Source organism: Ischnura elegans, chromosome 6, assembly GCF_921293095.1.
Source record: "Ischnura elegans chromosome 6, ioIscEleg1.1, whole genome shotgun sequence".
In the NCBI taxonomy this organism is placed as follows: Eukaryota; Metazoa; Arthropoda; class Insecta; order Odonata; family Coenagrionidae; genus Ischnura; species Ischnura elegans.
In genome coordinates, this window is record NC_060251.1 from 122646857 (window position 1) to 122664658 (window position 17802).

General features: G+C 38.9%; 1 protein-coding gene across 1 annotated transcript in view; it reads left to right on the top strand.

Annotated features, from left to right (window-relative positions):
• The first annotated feature begins 4481 nt into the window (after positions 1 to 4481).
• LOC124160092 (guanine nucleotide-binding protein-like 3 homolog) overlaps positions 4482 to 17802 on the top strand; it is a 79424-nt gene continuing 66103 nt past the window's right edge. The window contains exons 1-6 of the mRNA XM_046535813.1: positions 4482 to 4591; positions 4894 to 4997; positions 5099 to 5206; positions 5281 to 5581; positions 5655 to 5797; positions 8466 to 8774. Of these exons, the coding sequence (XP_046391769.1) occupies positions 4979 to 4997; positions 5099 to 5206; positions 5281 to 5581; positions 5655 to 5797; positions 8466 to 8774 (880 nt within the window). The 5' untranslated portion in view covers positions 4482 to 4591; positions 4894 to 4978. The remainder of the gene's footprint in view (positions 4592 to 4893; positions 4998 to 5098; positions 5207 to 5280; positions 5582 to 5654; positions 5798 to 8465; positions 8775 to 17802) is intronic.

A 17802-nucleotide genomic window follows, 5' to 3' on the forward strand; every position in this document is an offset into this window, starting at 1 on the left:
TTTAATCCATTACTTCTTATGTAATCATAACAATTCCAAAGAAAGAGTCAACCTTTTTGGTAGACTACTACCTTTCATCAATTCCACAGCATGTAATCAAAACATATCCACAGAAAGAGTCAACCTTTTTGGTAGACTACTAGATTTAGGGGCCTATTACGTAACTTTTACTCGGAGCTAGAGCTATCTGTAACTCCGCCCGGATTTGTTTTGATTTGTAGCTCCAACCCTATTACGTACCGGCAGGAGTTACGAGAAGTCTCCGAAAGAATGCGGAGCTACAGTGGCTATGGAAAATTCGGAAAGCAAATCTCCAGAAATGAGTCAACCAATAGGAGCTTAGGTATCCGATAGTAAATGTTTCTGAGCAGACGGGTTTAACGTGAATTTCGGAATGGAGTCCCAAACTTGTATTTCGTAATTTAACGTGAAATCCGTGAAATAATTAATATAAACTACATTGTTGAAATGTTTATACTTTAAAGCTTATTCATATACAGTTATATGTCATCCAATGTATGCAGTCATTCATTTATCGTCGAATCCAAACCTATTCTCTGCCCATGTTACTATTATGGCAATGAATACAATTTTAGATACCGGCAAAGGTCGGAGAAAATGAGCAGGAAGCAGTATGTGGTGCTCACTAATTTTATGAGTGACCACAGAAGCTTTGTCCTTGGCGTATTCCAAGGAATAAACGGGGAGGCAACAATAAATAAAATGTGGGGTGACAAACCTTAATATTTCATCGACAATTAACAAAAATGTGCTACTGAGATTGACAGATGCCTACAAAGAACGAAGATATTTGCACACACACCGACATATTTTTAAATACCAATAACACCAATAATGAAAATAAAAATGCCTTATGAAAACTCCAGCCCGATTTCCTTCGCTTCTCATCTGTCATTTGTTGATGTCTGCTGTCGGAATCTGAAAGATAAGGCAATGGATCGACCAATAAACATATATTGGGGAAGGATGATGAGGGTGTTTGCGGAGTATGTAAGAAGGAGGCATCTGACATTAGAAATGAGACGAATAAGGGTTTCCCACAATCCGATCGAATTAGATGAAGACCATTTTCCAATGTTTTTCAGAGTGTCGAAACACATTTTTCAATATCTCTGCCGGTCTCTGGGACCCACACTAAGGAAACGCAGAATAAGAAGATTCAACATTACACACGCCCATAGTGATATAATGAAAACTCTTCAATAATATTTATCTGTTTTTCCACGCTTAGTGATATTCTGCGTTTCCTTAGTGTGGGTCCCAGAGACCGGCAGAGATATTGAAAAGTGTTTTTCGACACTCTGAAAAACATTCGAAAATGGTCTTCATCTAATTCGATCGGATTGTGGGAACCCCTTATTCGTCTCATTTCTAATGTCAGATGCCTCCTTCTTCTTACATATATGTATACTCCGCAAACACCCTCGTCATCCTTCGCCAAATATATACATATGTTTATTGGTCCATCCATTGCCAAATCCTTCAGATTCCGACCTTCCGACGGCAGAAATCAACAAATGACAGTTGAGAACCGAAGGAAATCGGGCTGGAGTTATCATAAGGACGGGTCAGAAGCCTGCGTTATTCCAGCCCCGAGATAGCTCCAGTTCGCAACTCCTATCGGAGTTATTTTGACTACTGTAATCGCAAATTGAGCTATGGCAGCCATCATAACTCTTATAGCTCCATAGCTCCGGAGTTATGACTTACGTAATAAGCCCCTTAATCCATTACTTCTTATGTAATCATAACAATTCCAAAGAAAGAGTCAACCTTTTTGGTAGACTACTAGATTTAATCCATTACTTCTTATGTAATCATAACAATGCCACAGAAAGAGTCAACCTTTTTGGTAGACTACTAGATTAAATCCATTACTTCTTATGTAGACATAACAATGCCACAGAAAGAGTCAACTTTTTTGGTAGACTACTAGATTTCATCAATTCCACAGCATGTAATCAAAACAAATCCACAGAAAGAGTCAACCTTTTTGGTAGACTACTAGATTTAATCCATTACTTCTTATGTAATCATAACAATTCCACAGAAAGAGTCAACCTTTTTGGTAGACTACTAGATTTAATCCATTACTTCTTATGTAATCATAACAAATCCACAGAAAGTGTCAACCTTTTTGGTAGACTATTATATTTCATCAATTCCACAGCATGTAATAATAACAAATCTACAGAAAGAGTCAACCTTTTTGGTAGACTTCAAGATTTCATCAATTACTTCTTATATGTGATAAAAACAATACGACAGAAAGAGTTAACCTTTTTGGTAGACTACTACCTTTCATCAATTCCACAGCATGTAATCAAAACAAATTCACAGAAAGAGTCAACCTTTTTGGTAGACTACTAGATTTAATCCATTACTTCTTACGTAATCATAACAATTCCACAGAAAGAGTCAACCTTTTTGGTGGACTACTAGATTTAATCCATTACTTCTTATGTAATCATAACAATTCCACAGAAAGAGTCAACCTTTTTGGTAGACTACTACCTTTCATCAATTCCACAGCGTGTAATAATAACAAATACACAGAAAGAGTCAACCTTTTTAGTAGACTACTAGATTAAATCCATTACTTTATATGTAATCATAACAATGCCGCAGAAAGAGCCAACCTTTTTGGTAGACTATTAGATTTCATCAATTGCACAGCATGTAATAAAAAATCCACAGTAAGAATCAACCTTTTTAGTAGACTACTAGATTAAATCCATTACTTCTTATGTAGTCATAACAATGCCACAGAAAGAGTCAACTTTTTTGGTAGACTACTAGATTTCATCAATTCCACAGCATGTAATCAAAACAAATCCACAGAAAGAGTCAACCTTTTTGGTAGACTACTAGATTTAATCCATTACTTCTTATGTAATCATAACAATTCCACAGAAAGAGTCAACCTTTTTGGTACACTACTACCTTTCATCAATTCCACAGCATGTAATCAAAACAAATCCACAGAAAGAGTCAACCTTTTTGGTTATGTAATCATAACAATTCCACAGAAAGAGTCAACCTTTTTGGTAGACTACTAGATTTAATCCATTACTTCTTATGTAATCATAACAATGCCACAGAAAGAGTCAACCTTTTTGGTAGACTATTAGATTTCATCAATTCCATAGCATGTAATAATAACAATTCTACAGAAAGAGTCAACTTTTTTGGTAGACTACTAGATTTCATCAAGTCCTCAGTATGTAATCAAAACAAATCCCCAGAAAGAGTCAACCTCTTTGGTAGACTACTAGATTTAATCCATTACTTCTTATGTAATCACAACTTATCCACAGAAAGAGTCAACCTTTTTGGTAGACTACGAAATTTCATCAAAAACGTCTTATTTATTGCGAAAACTGTAATTAGAATGTGGAAGCAGTACCAATATTAGCCGTACGTGGCGCTGCCGTCGGGTATACCTTGAGGTTGACTCTTTCTCCATTCTCTAAAGCCCGTATGACACTTGCCAATTTATTGGCCAATCCATTGGATATTGGATTGTGTACCCACTGACACACGCCAATTTCTAGCCCAATCTCAGTTTCACAATATTGGGCACAATTTCTTGGCCAATCTACAATTTAGAACAGGTTCTATTTTCTCGAGGCCAATCTCCAATCAGAACTCAGTCTTGTCGACTCCTAGTGGCCAAAACTAGAAGCTCTTTGCAAAACATTTCACCTCGGAATTTTAATATCATATAGAAGCATAGCAACCCATGAAATAGCTCAAATAATTAATGTGTACTTTGAGAGAATATAAATTCACAAACATCAACTGTCTAAAGTGGGTAATTCGGAAATAACATTTCGGATATTTAATGAATAAAAACGTCGTGTTTCTCCTCGATAGCGTCTATATTTTGTTTATTTTACAATTATTAAACTATTTTTCATGATTTGAGCGCTAAAGTTTCGGGTGAAAGTCCCAATTGATGACACAATCTCTGTTTATTCGATGAACATATTCCAGCCAAAACGAGCCGCTACGTTATCTTGGCTCACCTATGAGATCACCATATTGCCTATCTCTCATCATTCAAGGAACTCACCCGAATGAAATTTCGAGCAATTCGAAAATATCTTTGCAGCCCCTCGAAATAGTTATTAAATTTACAATTATTATGCCACCTCTCATTCTGTAGCTCATTGGCAATCAATCTGCGTCTTGAGATGCTCTTTTGTCATTTTGTGTTATGTGGCGTTCTCTAGTGGGGTATTAGAACACTATAACGGCCAATATTGGTGTAAATATTGGTACGTGTCATACGATGCCTAAAGCCCAATATTTTAACCAATATTGCGCGCCGATATATTGGCCAATAAATTGGCAAGTGTCATACGGGCTTAAGACTCGGAGTGCAAGTGCTGCCAGTTCCATATTGACGAAGCAGGACCTGGTATGATGGCTAAATGCGCAAAGAGTACCATTAGGCCTGGCTTCAGGTCATGCCCCCTCCAGTAACTTATAACTCTTTCAACAAATGACTTCCGAAATGCCTCATCGCAGCGATCAGTTCACCGAGAAGCACGTGTAAATGGGTGAGGTAATGACAATTGTTTTTTTTTTGTGATTAATCGTCTTTTCGTTCTGTAATACTTATTTTGTGAATTATAAGTGAATAAGTATTTTATGAATTTAATTTTTTGTGGAAATCTCTGCATTTGTGCCCTTACCCCTATGAAAAAATTGTATAAACCTGTTTCAAAATTTTATACAATTGCCATGGTAATGTATAAGATTGTATAAAATATTGAAACAGGTTTATACAAATTTTTCATAGGGGTAGGGTTTACGTTTTTTAGTTGTGTCTCAATCAACTTTCTGTTTTCTTGCATTTCGAATTAGATACCCCAATACTGAATATACAGTAACTTCTGTTCGGGTAGCTAACCCCGTGAATTATACCTGAAGCTCTTCTCTCCGCTGCAGGATGGCGAAGGGGTTTATGAGTGAGTAGGTCCTCTGTTTCATGGATTGGTTTAGTTTCCGTCCTTATGTTCAATATTCTCAGGCATTACAACTATTTTTTTATTCATTAACTCCTTTTCAGAGAAACAGAGTAAACGTATACCTGCCAGAAAACGGTACAAAATCGAAAAGAAAGTGAAGGAGCACAACAGGAAGTTAAAGAAGGAAGCCAAGAAGAAGAACAAGAGCAGTACGTATGCCTCGGCTTACCCCAACACCCAACTCATATACCAATCGATAACATCTTTGCCATTTTCCTTGCAGATAAACCCCGAAAGCCCATCGAAGTGCCCAATATATGTCCGTTCAAAGAACAGATTTTGGAGGATGTGGCGCTGTACAAAAGCAAGATGGATGAGGAGCGGGAGAGACGCCGCCAGGAGCTGCGAGAAATCCGGTCGAAAGGCAGAGAAGCAGCGTTCAGTGGAAATCGCGTTGGGCTGAGTGATCTGGTGACGAGTGCCGAGACCAGAACCAGCGCCCACGAAACCAATCTTCTGGAAGAATCTGAAGACGTCAGCGAGGTCGGCGGCCTCAGCGATGGTTCTGCCAAGGCATTTTGCAAGTATGTGAGATATGATGCATTTTAAAACAGGCTTTATTAGCCCGCGCTGATAAACGTCAAAATTCGTTTGCAGGGAATTCCACAAGGTCGTTGACGCATCGGATGTAATACTGGAAGTGGTGGACGCGAGGGATCCGCTGGGAACGAGATGTCGTCAGGTGGAGAACACGGTACTGCAAGCCAACAAAAGACTGATCATCGTACTCAACAAAGCCGGTAAGCCTGTAGTCTCTTTAGTTGTGCGTGTGCGTAGCGTGTGCCGCGGCTCTACTGGTTTACGCAGGTACTGGCCCACAGGTTTACGACTTGTCTGTGACTGGAAGGCTTGCCTGTTAATTTTGCTCAGCTCTGTTTTGTATTGAATTCGTGTGTCTGTGTAGTTATGCGTTGGCAGAATTTACTTCGACTCGCCCTCACTTTTACTCCTTGTCTTACTCTTCTCTTGAGCTCCTCTTTGTCAGTTCTGTTCCCATTCTTTCTTCACTCTAACAATACTCCACCCTAATCATATTAAGATCAACTTTGAATCCCCTTCCCATTGTTACTCCAGGAGCCTGTTTGCCTTTTTTTCTTAATTCCCTAAAACTCCATTACAATGTCAACAATTCATTCAACAACATTGAAAGTCAACAATTGAATAACATTTACAACTAATACATTTAACATTCTCCTTTTGAACCTTCCCCAAATCAAAATTTATGTCTAACGCCCACGTTGTATCAATGTCGTCTGCCCTCTCAAACTCCACTCTACTCTCTACCACAACCGAACCACCCACTGAATCCACAATTAAACACAAAACACACATTACCAAAAATAATTTGCACATTAGTGTTGTTCGTCTGCACATCTTGGCGGTGGTGGTTTTCTTTCGTGCAGGAAATAGTAGGGGGGTTGGGAGGGGGTAATGCAGGCAGGTAGGGCGGCTGGGAATGAGAAGAACGTGCTCTCGCATGAGGAAAGTATGGGGACTGCTGTGGAAGAGCTGCTGACGGGACTGGACTCCACATGTTTTCTTCTTCACTCATAACAGGGAGAGGGCCTTGGCTGTTGTCAGCAAGCTCCACCCTCTCTCTTCTCGCAGATGGGCATATCTTGCAGTGGATGCTCACCACTAAGCGTTGGGAGCTTAGGTGACGAGTAGTGTAGCCCTTTCGATGAGGAAAGAGACTTCCTAGAATCCTCTCCCCCCTCCTCGGCTCCGATAAATTTCTCAGAATACGAGGAGAGATCCCAGGAAGGAGATTCCATCTCAGTTCCTTCAAAGGTGGTAGACACCGTTTGCTTTTTTGGCCTCCCACTTCGTCTCTCACTGGCAGCGCCTGCAATTGCAGGAGAAGGAAGACCAAGATGGCAAGGATGAGGCTTTACACTATTTTTATGTACAACTGGCGTCCTATGAGGGAGTTGCAGCATTAAATTTACAGGAGGAAGAACCTTAAATACACTGTATGGCTCCTGCCGTGGTCGGTGGTGTTTCTTTCCTACACCTGTCTTCACTCAGGGGTCGTTTAACCCTTTCGAGACGAGGGAGTTCTTGCCTTAACATGACTGCTGTACTGAGCCCCAAGACACTCTTCCGTACCCTCCGCACGGAGAATTTTTGCAGGACATTCATTAATAAGGGTCTTGTGGATAATCACACTCTCTCAGCTCCAACCTTTTTCGATATCCTTCCTAGCCTAAGGGGACTCTCTATTATGTATCTCGGACTCCGAAGGTAGCTGGGCTCCCTCCATTCGGGGTTTATAACCCTAACAGCAGCATTGGCTCGCGGTCAATCATACTTTGTTTATATGAATAAGCTATATGGATAATTAATTGTTCTAGAACATAAATTGTAGACTTCGAATTGAATTTCCAGTTTCATTCTGAGAACTGTCAAATTTTGAACGATGCTCTACCATCAATATTAATGCATTTAATTCAGCAACAATTTCCATTTATAATCGTTTCAGGCTTAATTTTGCGGAATAATGCTATATCCATGATGAAAACACAACTGGTAATTTCCACACTATTTTATTCAACACTTAACGACCAACCATGGTTTCGGCACTTTGTGTCATTTTCAAGGTAATCCAACAGAAACTCTCTCGGTATAAATACCCAGGCCAAGGTAGGAGGTGGGGGCATATGGAATTGGAGTGAGGGGAGGGGGAAACAGTTTAGGTGAACGAATGAGTGAAGGCACTAAAACAATGAAACCAGTGGAAACATTTTGTTCCCTTCTGTCATCACTGTCACGTCACACCCCTTGAGACGCATCAGGAAAACATGGATCATGTCTTATCGTATGGATGTCTCTTTGTGATTTTGATTGCAATGAAGTGTGCACCATGTTGCCAGTTTGTTGTTTGGGTCTCCTCTCAGCTGCGTTGTGTGCCTCTCCAAGCATTGGTATTATCCTGTGCTATCTCTTATGCGCATCGTCATCGAGTCCATATCATTCCATTCCTTGTCTCACCTTTTCCCATCCCGAGTTTGAGATTAAGAAGTCCCCAGAGGGGACTCAAACGGGGCCTAGCCCGAATAAAGACATCTGTCTTTCCTTCAATGAGTCTTGCTTTGCAAGATGCTCTCTCTTGATGTGTGCATGGACTAGCCATGGTTTTTGCCTTTTGTCAATCCTAGAATCTACTAGAATCTATGTTTCCCAATAAACACTTTTTCATTTCTGAATTGGTCAGTCCATCTTACCTTTTCCATCCTCCTCAATTCGAAACCCTCTCAAAGATTTCTTTTTTATGGTTAACTCTAAAGTTGTTTGGATAAGAACATTTGTTTCTCCCCAAGCACTCCTAGTGAAGCTTTAAATGGAAATGTAGAGATTTTTGAAGAGATGCAATGATTTTTTTAATGCAGCAGTTGACATATTTTCCAGACTTGGTGCCCCAGGGGAATCTTCTGCTCTGGCTCAAGTACTTACGGAGGTCGTATCCCACTGTGGCATTCAAAGCAAGCACGCAGCAGCAGGCAAACAAGCTGGGGGAGCGGCGCAGCAAGCGTGGGCAACGCAAGGGCAAGGGGAAGAAGGGGTGGCAGCCGGAGCTGGGCCGTGCATGGTCCAAGGCAGTGCAGGGGTCGCCGTGCGTTGGTGCTGGCCCTCTCTTCTCCCTGCTCAGCGGATACTGCAGTAGCAAGGGGCCTGAGGGGACGGCAGTTCGCACTTCAATCCGTGTGGGTGTCGTCGGTACGTACGTCATATCTTAGAATTTAGTTTGACTTTAAGTGAAAGGCTCGTATCCTCTTCAATCACCATTTATGATTTCTTGTCTTAACCCGGCGGTAGTCGCGCCCATTTTCCGAACATAAACGGTCGCGTGGGGTGTCTCAGACACCCCAAAAGATTTTCTTCAATTTCTTTCAAATAGTATATATTATTTAAAAATTTCACATCTCGACGTATCATTTGTTTATTTAGGAATGGCTATACTATATATTTCAAACCATAAATTCAACTTTTATTTTTTTAAGAAAATATTTTTGATTACTCTATTTTCCAGTAGGCAGTCCCAGTTCCTCAGGAAAAATTGCCATTTTTTTCAGCCAAAGAACACAGTTGAAATGTTGAGATATAAATACATGGCATATTTTTTTATAAACATCAATCACTGTATCTCATCATATTTTCAGCGTCGACCTCTATTTGCCTTACGTAAATACTAATAAATGTACTAAAATAATTTATTTATCGATATGGAATCGATTTATCAAAATGCTTTCTTGAGGAAAAATTTACGATGATATTACGGTCACTTATAACTATTGAAATACTCCTGTTACAAATTTTATACAGCATTGGAGAGGTAAACCAACAAATATGTAGTCCCCAACAGAAGTTCAATTTCGCGCTATTGAAAAGTTTTATTGAATCTAAAGAATGTAGAAAATAAATCATGTAAACTATTTATTTGCTTCTAATCACTTCTCAAAATTTTCAGCAATTCTGTACCACGCATTAGTTTCTAACATAGTTCACAGTATATTTTTGTTTTCAAATCTGTTGGAAAAACACATCTTCCAACTTTTTTTCTTGTTTTCTCCTCATCCTTTTCTCAGGCTCATTTCACGCATATTCCTCTATTTTTTCAAGGCTCTGGACATCGTGTTCATTATCAATCTAATTTTACTGAATGGAAAAGTTAAGGATCGAGTTATCTTACGAAGAAAACTTATCTGCAATTTTGATTGTGAATTGGAATACCTATGTGCAACAAGTGCACTGATGCGAGCAGTGTTTGGCAAATGAAAGAAAATGGTCATCTCCTGATGTTTCTGTTTGTATGATAGGTACTGTCTATTTTGTCTAATATGGCTACCTCCTTTAGTTGAGTTATAAAAGGTTAATATTTCCGGTTTTCATTTATTATCTGTTCGTCTTGGATTCGTTGATAGGAATATCTGTGGGAATTGTTGGCGAAAGAATTACATTTTTTGACCATTCTTCGACGCAGAAAACTAGAGTTTTTTCTCCCTAAACCAGAATAAGCTGCTATTTTCTTCTTTCTTTTACATATACGACTTTCCGTGCTAAATCTCTTTTATTTTTGCGCACTGTTCCAGCAACCGTCAAATTATTGCTTAGAATTTCATCTGCTTGCGGAATATTATTGAACCAGTAGTTCAGATTATGTTCCTACCGTTTCTGATTACAAAAGAAAACATTCGCTTTACCACCTCTTTTGGACTGTTATCTACAAAAAATGGACCTTCTGGTTGTCACCCTGAGTAGGTACATCTCAAAGTTCACATACAGTCGAATTTTTGACAATGCAAAGAATTTGATGCTATATTTTGCGGGGTTGGAATGTAAATATTGCCTATATGAACATCTTCTTTGAAAAGGAATCAATTGCTCAACAGCTTTTTCTCATGGCCCAATTCTATAATGTTGCCGTTTATTGCGAGCAAACATCTCAAATACATCTCTGCTTGGTGCTAATTTGTCACTTTTCATTTTCTCTGCTCTATTAGTCACGTTGTCGAAACGAAGAGATAAAGGGGAAAAGAGAAATATGTTATGGCTCATGGAGGAATAGCATATTTCCACTCCTAATCCATTGTGGTTCCAAAATAATCAAAAAATCAGTTACTCAGTTTTATTTGCCCCGGCTAAAAGTAAAATACTATTCAGAAATTCTAAGTCTTTCGTATCTGTTTCACTATCTATTTTACGAGGATAATTTTCAGTGACTTACTCTATCGGAATATTAGTGCTATTTACAATTTTCTCTACCATTCTTTCAATGAACATCATAAGAAAACAAACCATTCGTGTTTTGAATCCAATTTTTTTTTCCAATAAGTCCACTCTTCTCAGGAAGACTGCTACACTTTTATGTTCTTATGTTTGGTTTTGATCCCTGCGTATTCCACATTGTAACTCCATACTTCCTAACGTACATAATCTCTTTTCCCTTTTACAAAAGTTCATCATCTCTGCACTGCTATCCAGTGTACGTGTCATGCGAGCCATATGACATCCATCTTCTTTTTCATCAGAATCAATCTTCTTCCCTAAAAGATTCATTCAAAAGACAAAGTCTCTTTCTTTTACACTAGAGGTAGCAGACATCTAGTATGAATTGAAAATGATATATGTAGGTATCATAAGGCCAATATTCAATGGTAAATTCACAGAAACATATTAATAATGATTTTTGTGAATAAGTTCTGCACTAACGTAATTGAACGAAGTCTTCAAAAAATCACATCTAAAACATCGCATTTTCTACACGGGTTGACGTCAGAAACAAATAACCCCTCCTTCAAATTTTCAATCAAAAGTCAAAATATATAGGCTTTTTCCTTTTACAGAAAGACTGCAGGAATCCATAGTGTACTGAATGAACGTGCTGCAAGTATTACATGATCGATTTTTCGTGGATCACTTCGAGAAAAATCCTTGTAACATTATTAGAAATAACTTACTTTCTATTTGTTTACATGAATTTAGGCAAAAAAATATACCAATACATAAACATTTCCTTACGTAAACGTAAAAAGACAACTTTCGTCGTCAGTTTCAGAAAGAGTAGCTATCAAATGTAATGAAAATGAATGAAAAACATTCAAGGCGACTATAAATACTAGGCGGCAAACCGTAACGAGAACAGTCGCGTGGGGTGCCTGGCGCACCCCACTCAGCAGAGCTCTGACAAAAGTAATTTTTCTTAAAAACTTGCATTGATTTTATAATCATATTTTACATGCATCCTCAGAAAGCTTAAAAAATCAGCTAGAGGAGGTTACAGATCATTGCAGTCACAACTGCAAGAAAAAATAGTGCTTTTATAAGGCTGGGGTGTCTGGGACACCCCACGCGACCACTGCCGGGTTAACCTCTTCCCTACGCAGGGCGTGATTTCACGGCCTGAATTTTCTGATGCTAAAGAAGGAAGGCCGGATTTTCACGGCTTGAATTTTTCGAAGCAAAATGCTAAAGGCCGTGTTTTCACGGTTTCGCGGTCAAGCATGCCAAGTGGGTCCCAACCGCCATTAGGGTCCCTCGGCGCGAGAGGTCCGACCCTTTCCTATTGACGAATTTAAGTATACCGGGACTAGCCACGGTGATAACTTTTACGGGAGTCACCCGCAATGTACAATTGTGCGAAAAATCCACAGAGAAAAAATCATTCGCCTTGACCGGGATTCGAACCCGGATCCCTCGATTTCCGGCCGAGTGCTTTAGCCAGTTAAGCTACCGAGGCGTCATTCTTCATTCAAATATCCACAGGGAAGAATGACGCCTCGGTAGCTTAACTGGCTAAAGCACTCGGCCGGAAATCGAGGGATCCGGGTTCGAATCCCGGTCAAGGCGAATGATTTTTTCTCTGTGGATTTTTCGCACCTTTCCTATTGTCCGTGTGGGGATTGCCTCGGCCCATTCCGGCTCTGTGTCCCACTCAAGGAAGGTGCTCATGGTCACTCATTTGTTTATAAGTTAAAATAACTTAAAACGTTCATATTGCATTTATTGAAAATCAATGCGAGGAATTACATTCTGTATGTTCTGCTGATTGGTTCCAAATTTTAAACCGAGTTCTAGCGTTCATATTAACGGAGTTGATCATCACCTAATACAATTTTTGGAGACGCTAAGGTTAGATGTTTAATTGTTATTTTCATAACTTACTAGCAAGTTTATAGGAGCGATATTGTAATGATTTACATCTAAAAATATGCGTTACTCTGTTAGCTACATTCTAAGTGTACATTTGCGGTGAAATTCGATAGAATATTCAAATTCGATGGAATTTATTCTAGAAACAGTGTTTTTTATTTTTTCTTATTTCGTGCGTAATATGAATTTATATTTATTCAAACAAGTATGCTCTAAAAAAATAATATTTAGCCATTGCAAACAACGAATTTGTAAAATTCAAGTAGTTTTATGAGAATTTTTCTGGAAAATATTCTTCTAAAAAAATTCTAAATGTATCATTCTCACGTTTTCAGAAAACTGGAGAGCAGACGCAAATGAGGAGAGTGTGCATTTGGGCATCATGGATCTAAAATATGTTAATATCATAAATCGTAAATACCTAGAAGTAGGCTAGGAACGTTGAAAGATTTCATTCCCTTTAAAGTATTTGTTGGTCTATGATATAATGCCGTTTTGCTGAAAACCCTAAAAATAACCGTAGAACTTCGTTTAAAAGTTCTACAGGCATTGCAAAATGAAAGGAATACATTGATGAACTGACATTTAATGCAACAGTAACAGTTAAAAAAATTAAAATTGCACTGGTAACAATAAAGTGACCGCAAAAGTATGCCGGGATGGGCTGCCTTCGAGGAAAAGGGTCGAGAATTATATTTGCCCAGTTGCCGAGGAAAGGGTCTGGGACCCCGCTAGGAAAGGTCATTAAGGGGAGGAAGCGACTTCCTGGTCAGTCCCAAGCCAAGAAAAAACTCCGTATGGGGCGAAAAAGAAATTTTCAAACCCTTCGTAGAGCAAAAAGCAACTTCCGTGAAGGAGCTCGGCGCGAAAAGGTTAAGGTAGTGATTTATAATGGAAATAGCATTGCTTAAATTCACGTGTCATTTCATGCTGCACCAACACATTGTGCCCATTGTCATGTGGGCAAAGTTTTGCTCAGGTGGCCGAGAATATTCAGTGGTGCACAGAAAAAAAATACTATGTTGTGTTTAATGACAAGGTTACCATTTAATAAAGTACAGTAGAATCCTGATTTAAGGTTTTTCAGGGGGGATAAAATTTAAAACACTAAATGCGGAAAAACACTAAATGAGGACCTGCCATTTTTTTCAGGTTTTAGGGTCTGTAATGATTGGAATGGCTTTTTATGAATTAAAAATATTATTTTAAGTAAATAAAAGGTGCAGCGAAAATTCTTTAATGAAATGTTCTCTGCCCTATGAAGGTTGGATAATACTTTTCAGGAATCAGCCAAAAAAATGGGTAGTAAAAATAAGTAATGAGAGGATTACAATTGTTTTAATGAAATATTTTAAGAAAATTCTAATAAACATCAACTTAAAAGCATTCCCACACAGATTATTATTATGGACATTAGTGATTCCATTTTTATGCATATTTCAGTGGTCTCGATGAAATTTAGAATTTTTTCTGTAAAAGTGACATGTAGGTGACCATAGCATTTCTAATATAATAAGAAAAGGTGTAAGGAGGTACTCGAAAAATCAAGAGGAATGAGTGAAATAAAGGGACAGCAGAAGATCGCTAATCCCGAATTCTCAACTACCGAATATCTAGTAGGGAGGTTTCCTGGAATTTTGCCAACTTAACGTTTTCTGTTGCCTCGGCGAAACAAGGGATTTATGAGCCTTTAAAAAGCCTCCTATGCGCACATTTTGGATTGTGAGGTCTTCCAAAAAAGTAGAATCTTATTTTAGTATGCGTGTAAGTTGATGGTGATTCAACTCGATGATAACACCAGATTCGTTGTCATATATCCGCGGCCTTATGCAGGTCGAATGGAGCCGGGGGAAGTTGCTTATGCGGCGCGCTGATCACCTTGACTCCGACTCGCCTTGTTTCTCGGCAGCTTTTAATAAAATTTGGTTGGACCTTGAATAACAATTAGCTAAACTCTGTTAAGTGAAAAGGTTTAATCTTCAACAGAACTGGATTACATCCGAAAAATTGTCAGTGCCTCTGGAGTTTGGCAATTTCGTTAGGGTTATGATGTCGAAGTCAACCACCTAGGGATACCTGCCGGATTTTCGTATTTTTCCGTGCTCATCTACTCTACCGTGAGTATGCGGTGATTTTTTTCCAGCATGAGCGATTTATTTAGTCATGGACCGTGATAGTTCGTCAAAACTCCGATTGTCATTCTCTTTTGACATTAATTAGCACCAGATAAATATTTTTGAATCGACAGCGATATCAACCAGCCACATGTCGTTAAATTGGCTCCGGGATATCTAAATTACGATGTAAAATAATGTTGTTCCGTAGGGAAAGAATGCTCTCACTCACGGTCATGACAGGGGAAACACTTCCTCTGTTCTTTCGCTGTTCCTCCGTGGAAACCTACCTTGAAATGGATTATAGAAAGAATCTTCTAGTGAACTGCGCAATTGATATTGGGCCTCCTCTTTTGAAAAGAGAAAGTAGCCGACTGAAAAAATATTGGGCAAATAATCGACTGCCCGTAGGGGGTAGAGTTGAAAGGGGCATAAGCCATCAATTGAAAACATAATGAGAAAACCATTATTGTAGCGGCCGACTCGTGTCATCAGTCGTCACGTATCATCGAAGTCAAGTTCAAGAAGTGAAGGATAAGGTAGTTCGAGGATATTAAGGAATGACTTTGCTCCATTAGATAGGATCTGATACAAAAGGTGCCTGGTGTTTGGATCAGAAGGGGAGCGAAACGTTACGAGAAGACAAATCAACCAACTTGCGAGTTGAAGGTCGTAGCGCTGCGCTCGCGGAAGAAAGCAGTTGAAGAAGCGTTCCCCGGTAGATTCTATCGACTCTTGGTTAACTTTCATGAGACTGTTCTTGTTGATGAGCATAAATTCGAAGATTTGGATGAACCGTCATGGAAAAACGTTAAATCGGGCAAAATAATCTAGAGCGGGACAAATTTTTACGACCATAAATGCGGAAACACTAAATACGGATAATTTTTACATTGTCCTAATATGGAATGAATCGGGACCCAAAAAAATAAACGCTAAATGCGGAAAAACGTTAAATGCGAAGACGTTAAATCCGTATCCGACTGTACATGTTTGCTCATAAGCCTCTAAATTATACAAATGGTAACTAACTGCTCAATTTTCAGTGCTAAGTAACATAATTCCTAATTGAAGGAAACTATGTGGTGCAATATCCGCCACAACACTTAATAGAGAAAATCAGGAACTTCCAGCACGGCGTTCGCCGTTACTATATACAGTGGAACCTCGTTAAAGCGAGTATGGGCTATTGCGAGACCCCCGCCATAACGAGAGATAGCCAAGGCACCGTCAATAAGCCGTCAAGGCACCGTCAAGACCCTATAATAAGCATGTAGAAAAATTTGTTTTTACAAGGCCCTTTTGGTGTTGGCACTCACCATAGGGAGAGTTTCCATCACCGGAAAACCTTTGTAGCAGGCGTCTGGGTTGTCTGCTAGCAATGATAAGGCACTTAAGTGGTTTGGACGATGTTTATTGATCCGTTCCAATTTCCAGACTGACTTGCCGGCCGAAAGGCCTCAGTATTTATTCTATTGGTGCACTTCCAGAATGTTCTATGTTACTGTTCGTGAACATGAAAGAAATTTCTAGAAAGGAATTCTAGAAGGCAAGAAAAAATCAAATAATTACACTCTCCGGCACGTGTGTGCTCAGTCTCAAATTCATGTAGTAAACTGTCGTTCGATAAATAAGTAGTTCATTTTGGTGAAAATATTGTGGCATTTACATTCGCGAATGCTTGATCTTCTTTTGTTCCTCGGATGGCAGAAAGCAGTCGTCAGCATACCTGCGCGTCCGTGAGTTGCATGAATAGAAAGCATTTGATGGCAGACACCATGGCCACAAAACACCAAACACGTTAAAGCAAGAAAATAATAGAGTAATATGAGAGTGGTGTAGTTAATTTATCTTCCTATTCGCTCTTCACAATTTAAAAAAAGCAAAAGCACCCAAGGATTGCAGACAATGAATATTTAGGAGGAGCTTTGTTCGGGTGGTTTTGCCCACTTCAATCTGCGGGAACTTCTGAGAAAGGGGCTATGCTTAAGCATAAATCGGAGTATTTTACGGAGCGGAGCCTTTCCGTTTCTTTGGCGCAAATATTACCTGATGTGAGTTATATTTGTCGCAGTTTCTTGCGCCTTGCTTTTGTTTTACTTAAGTGACATCAGCATAAATCTGAGTTTTATTTTTTATTGAGATAATATCATGTTAATATCTTTTCTAATATTAACAATTTTAATTCAAATTTTTATTGCAGTGCTGTGGTAAACTCAGTGTATTATTTCAAACTCATCGCGAGCGTAACACTCTAAAAGGAACTTTTTTTTAACTACGGCAATTTTAATCACATCATTTTGCATGCTTTGTTAACTTTTTACCGTAGATAATGAAGACATTGCATTATATGATAGAAAAAGTCTTCCGAGGCCAGATCATTATAGAACCTTCCACCGTTTTCGTCTGCAGAAACAAATGCAATACGTTATTTCACTTAACTGCCGCTTAACATACAGGAACGATAAACATACACCAATGGAAGAATTTGAGGCATTAAATAACCACGATACAGTTTTATCAGTTATTTTTTGAATTTTCTGTGGAAAATACCATTTTTGAAATAATAGAATGAAAACGTAAATGCACTAATTAAGTACATAGAAAAATGGCTTTTTCGGTTGTGCATTGGCATAATGATTGACAAAGCAATGCTTTGCATGATTTTTATTCATTACAGCACTTATAAATTGTTTGAACGGTTAGCTGTTGTTTAAGTAAGGAAATTTAGTGATGCAAAAAAAATCGCCTTTCGTCTAGATTTATGCTTACGTTTATCGGATAGAAATTTCTTTATCGCCGCACCACTCCTGTTCCTGTTTAAATGTTCGCAATGTGTATATTGGCTATTATTTGCTCCACCTCTGGTAAAGCGACAATTCGCTATAGCGAGTATTTATTTGATCACCGTGGGGTCTCGTTTTATCGAGGTTGCACTGTAAACAAGCCATCTCGGCCAGCAATGAGTCAGTCAGTCTGTC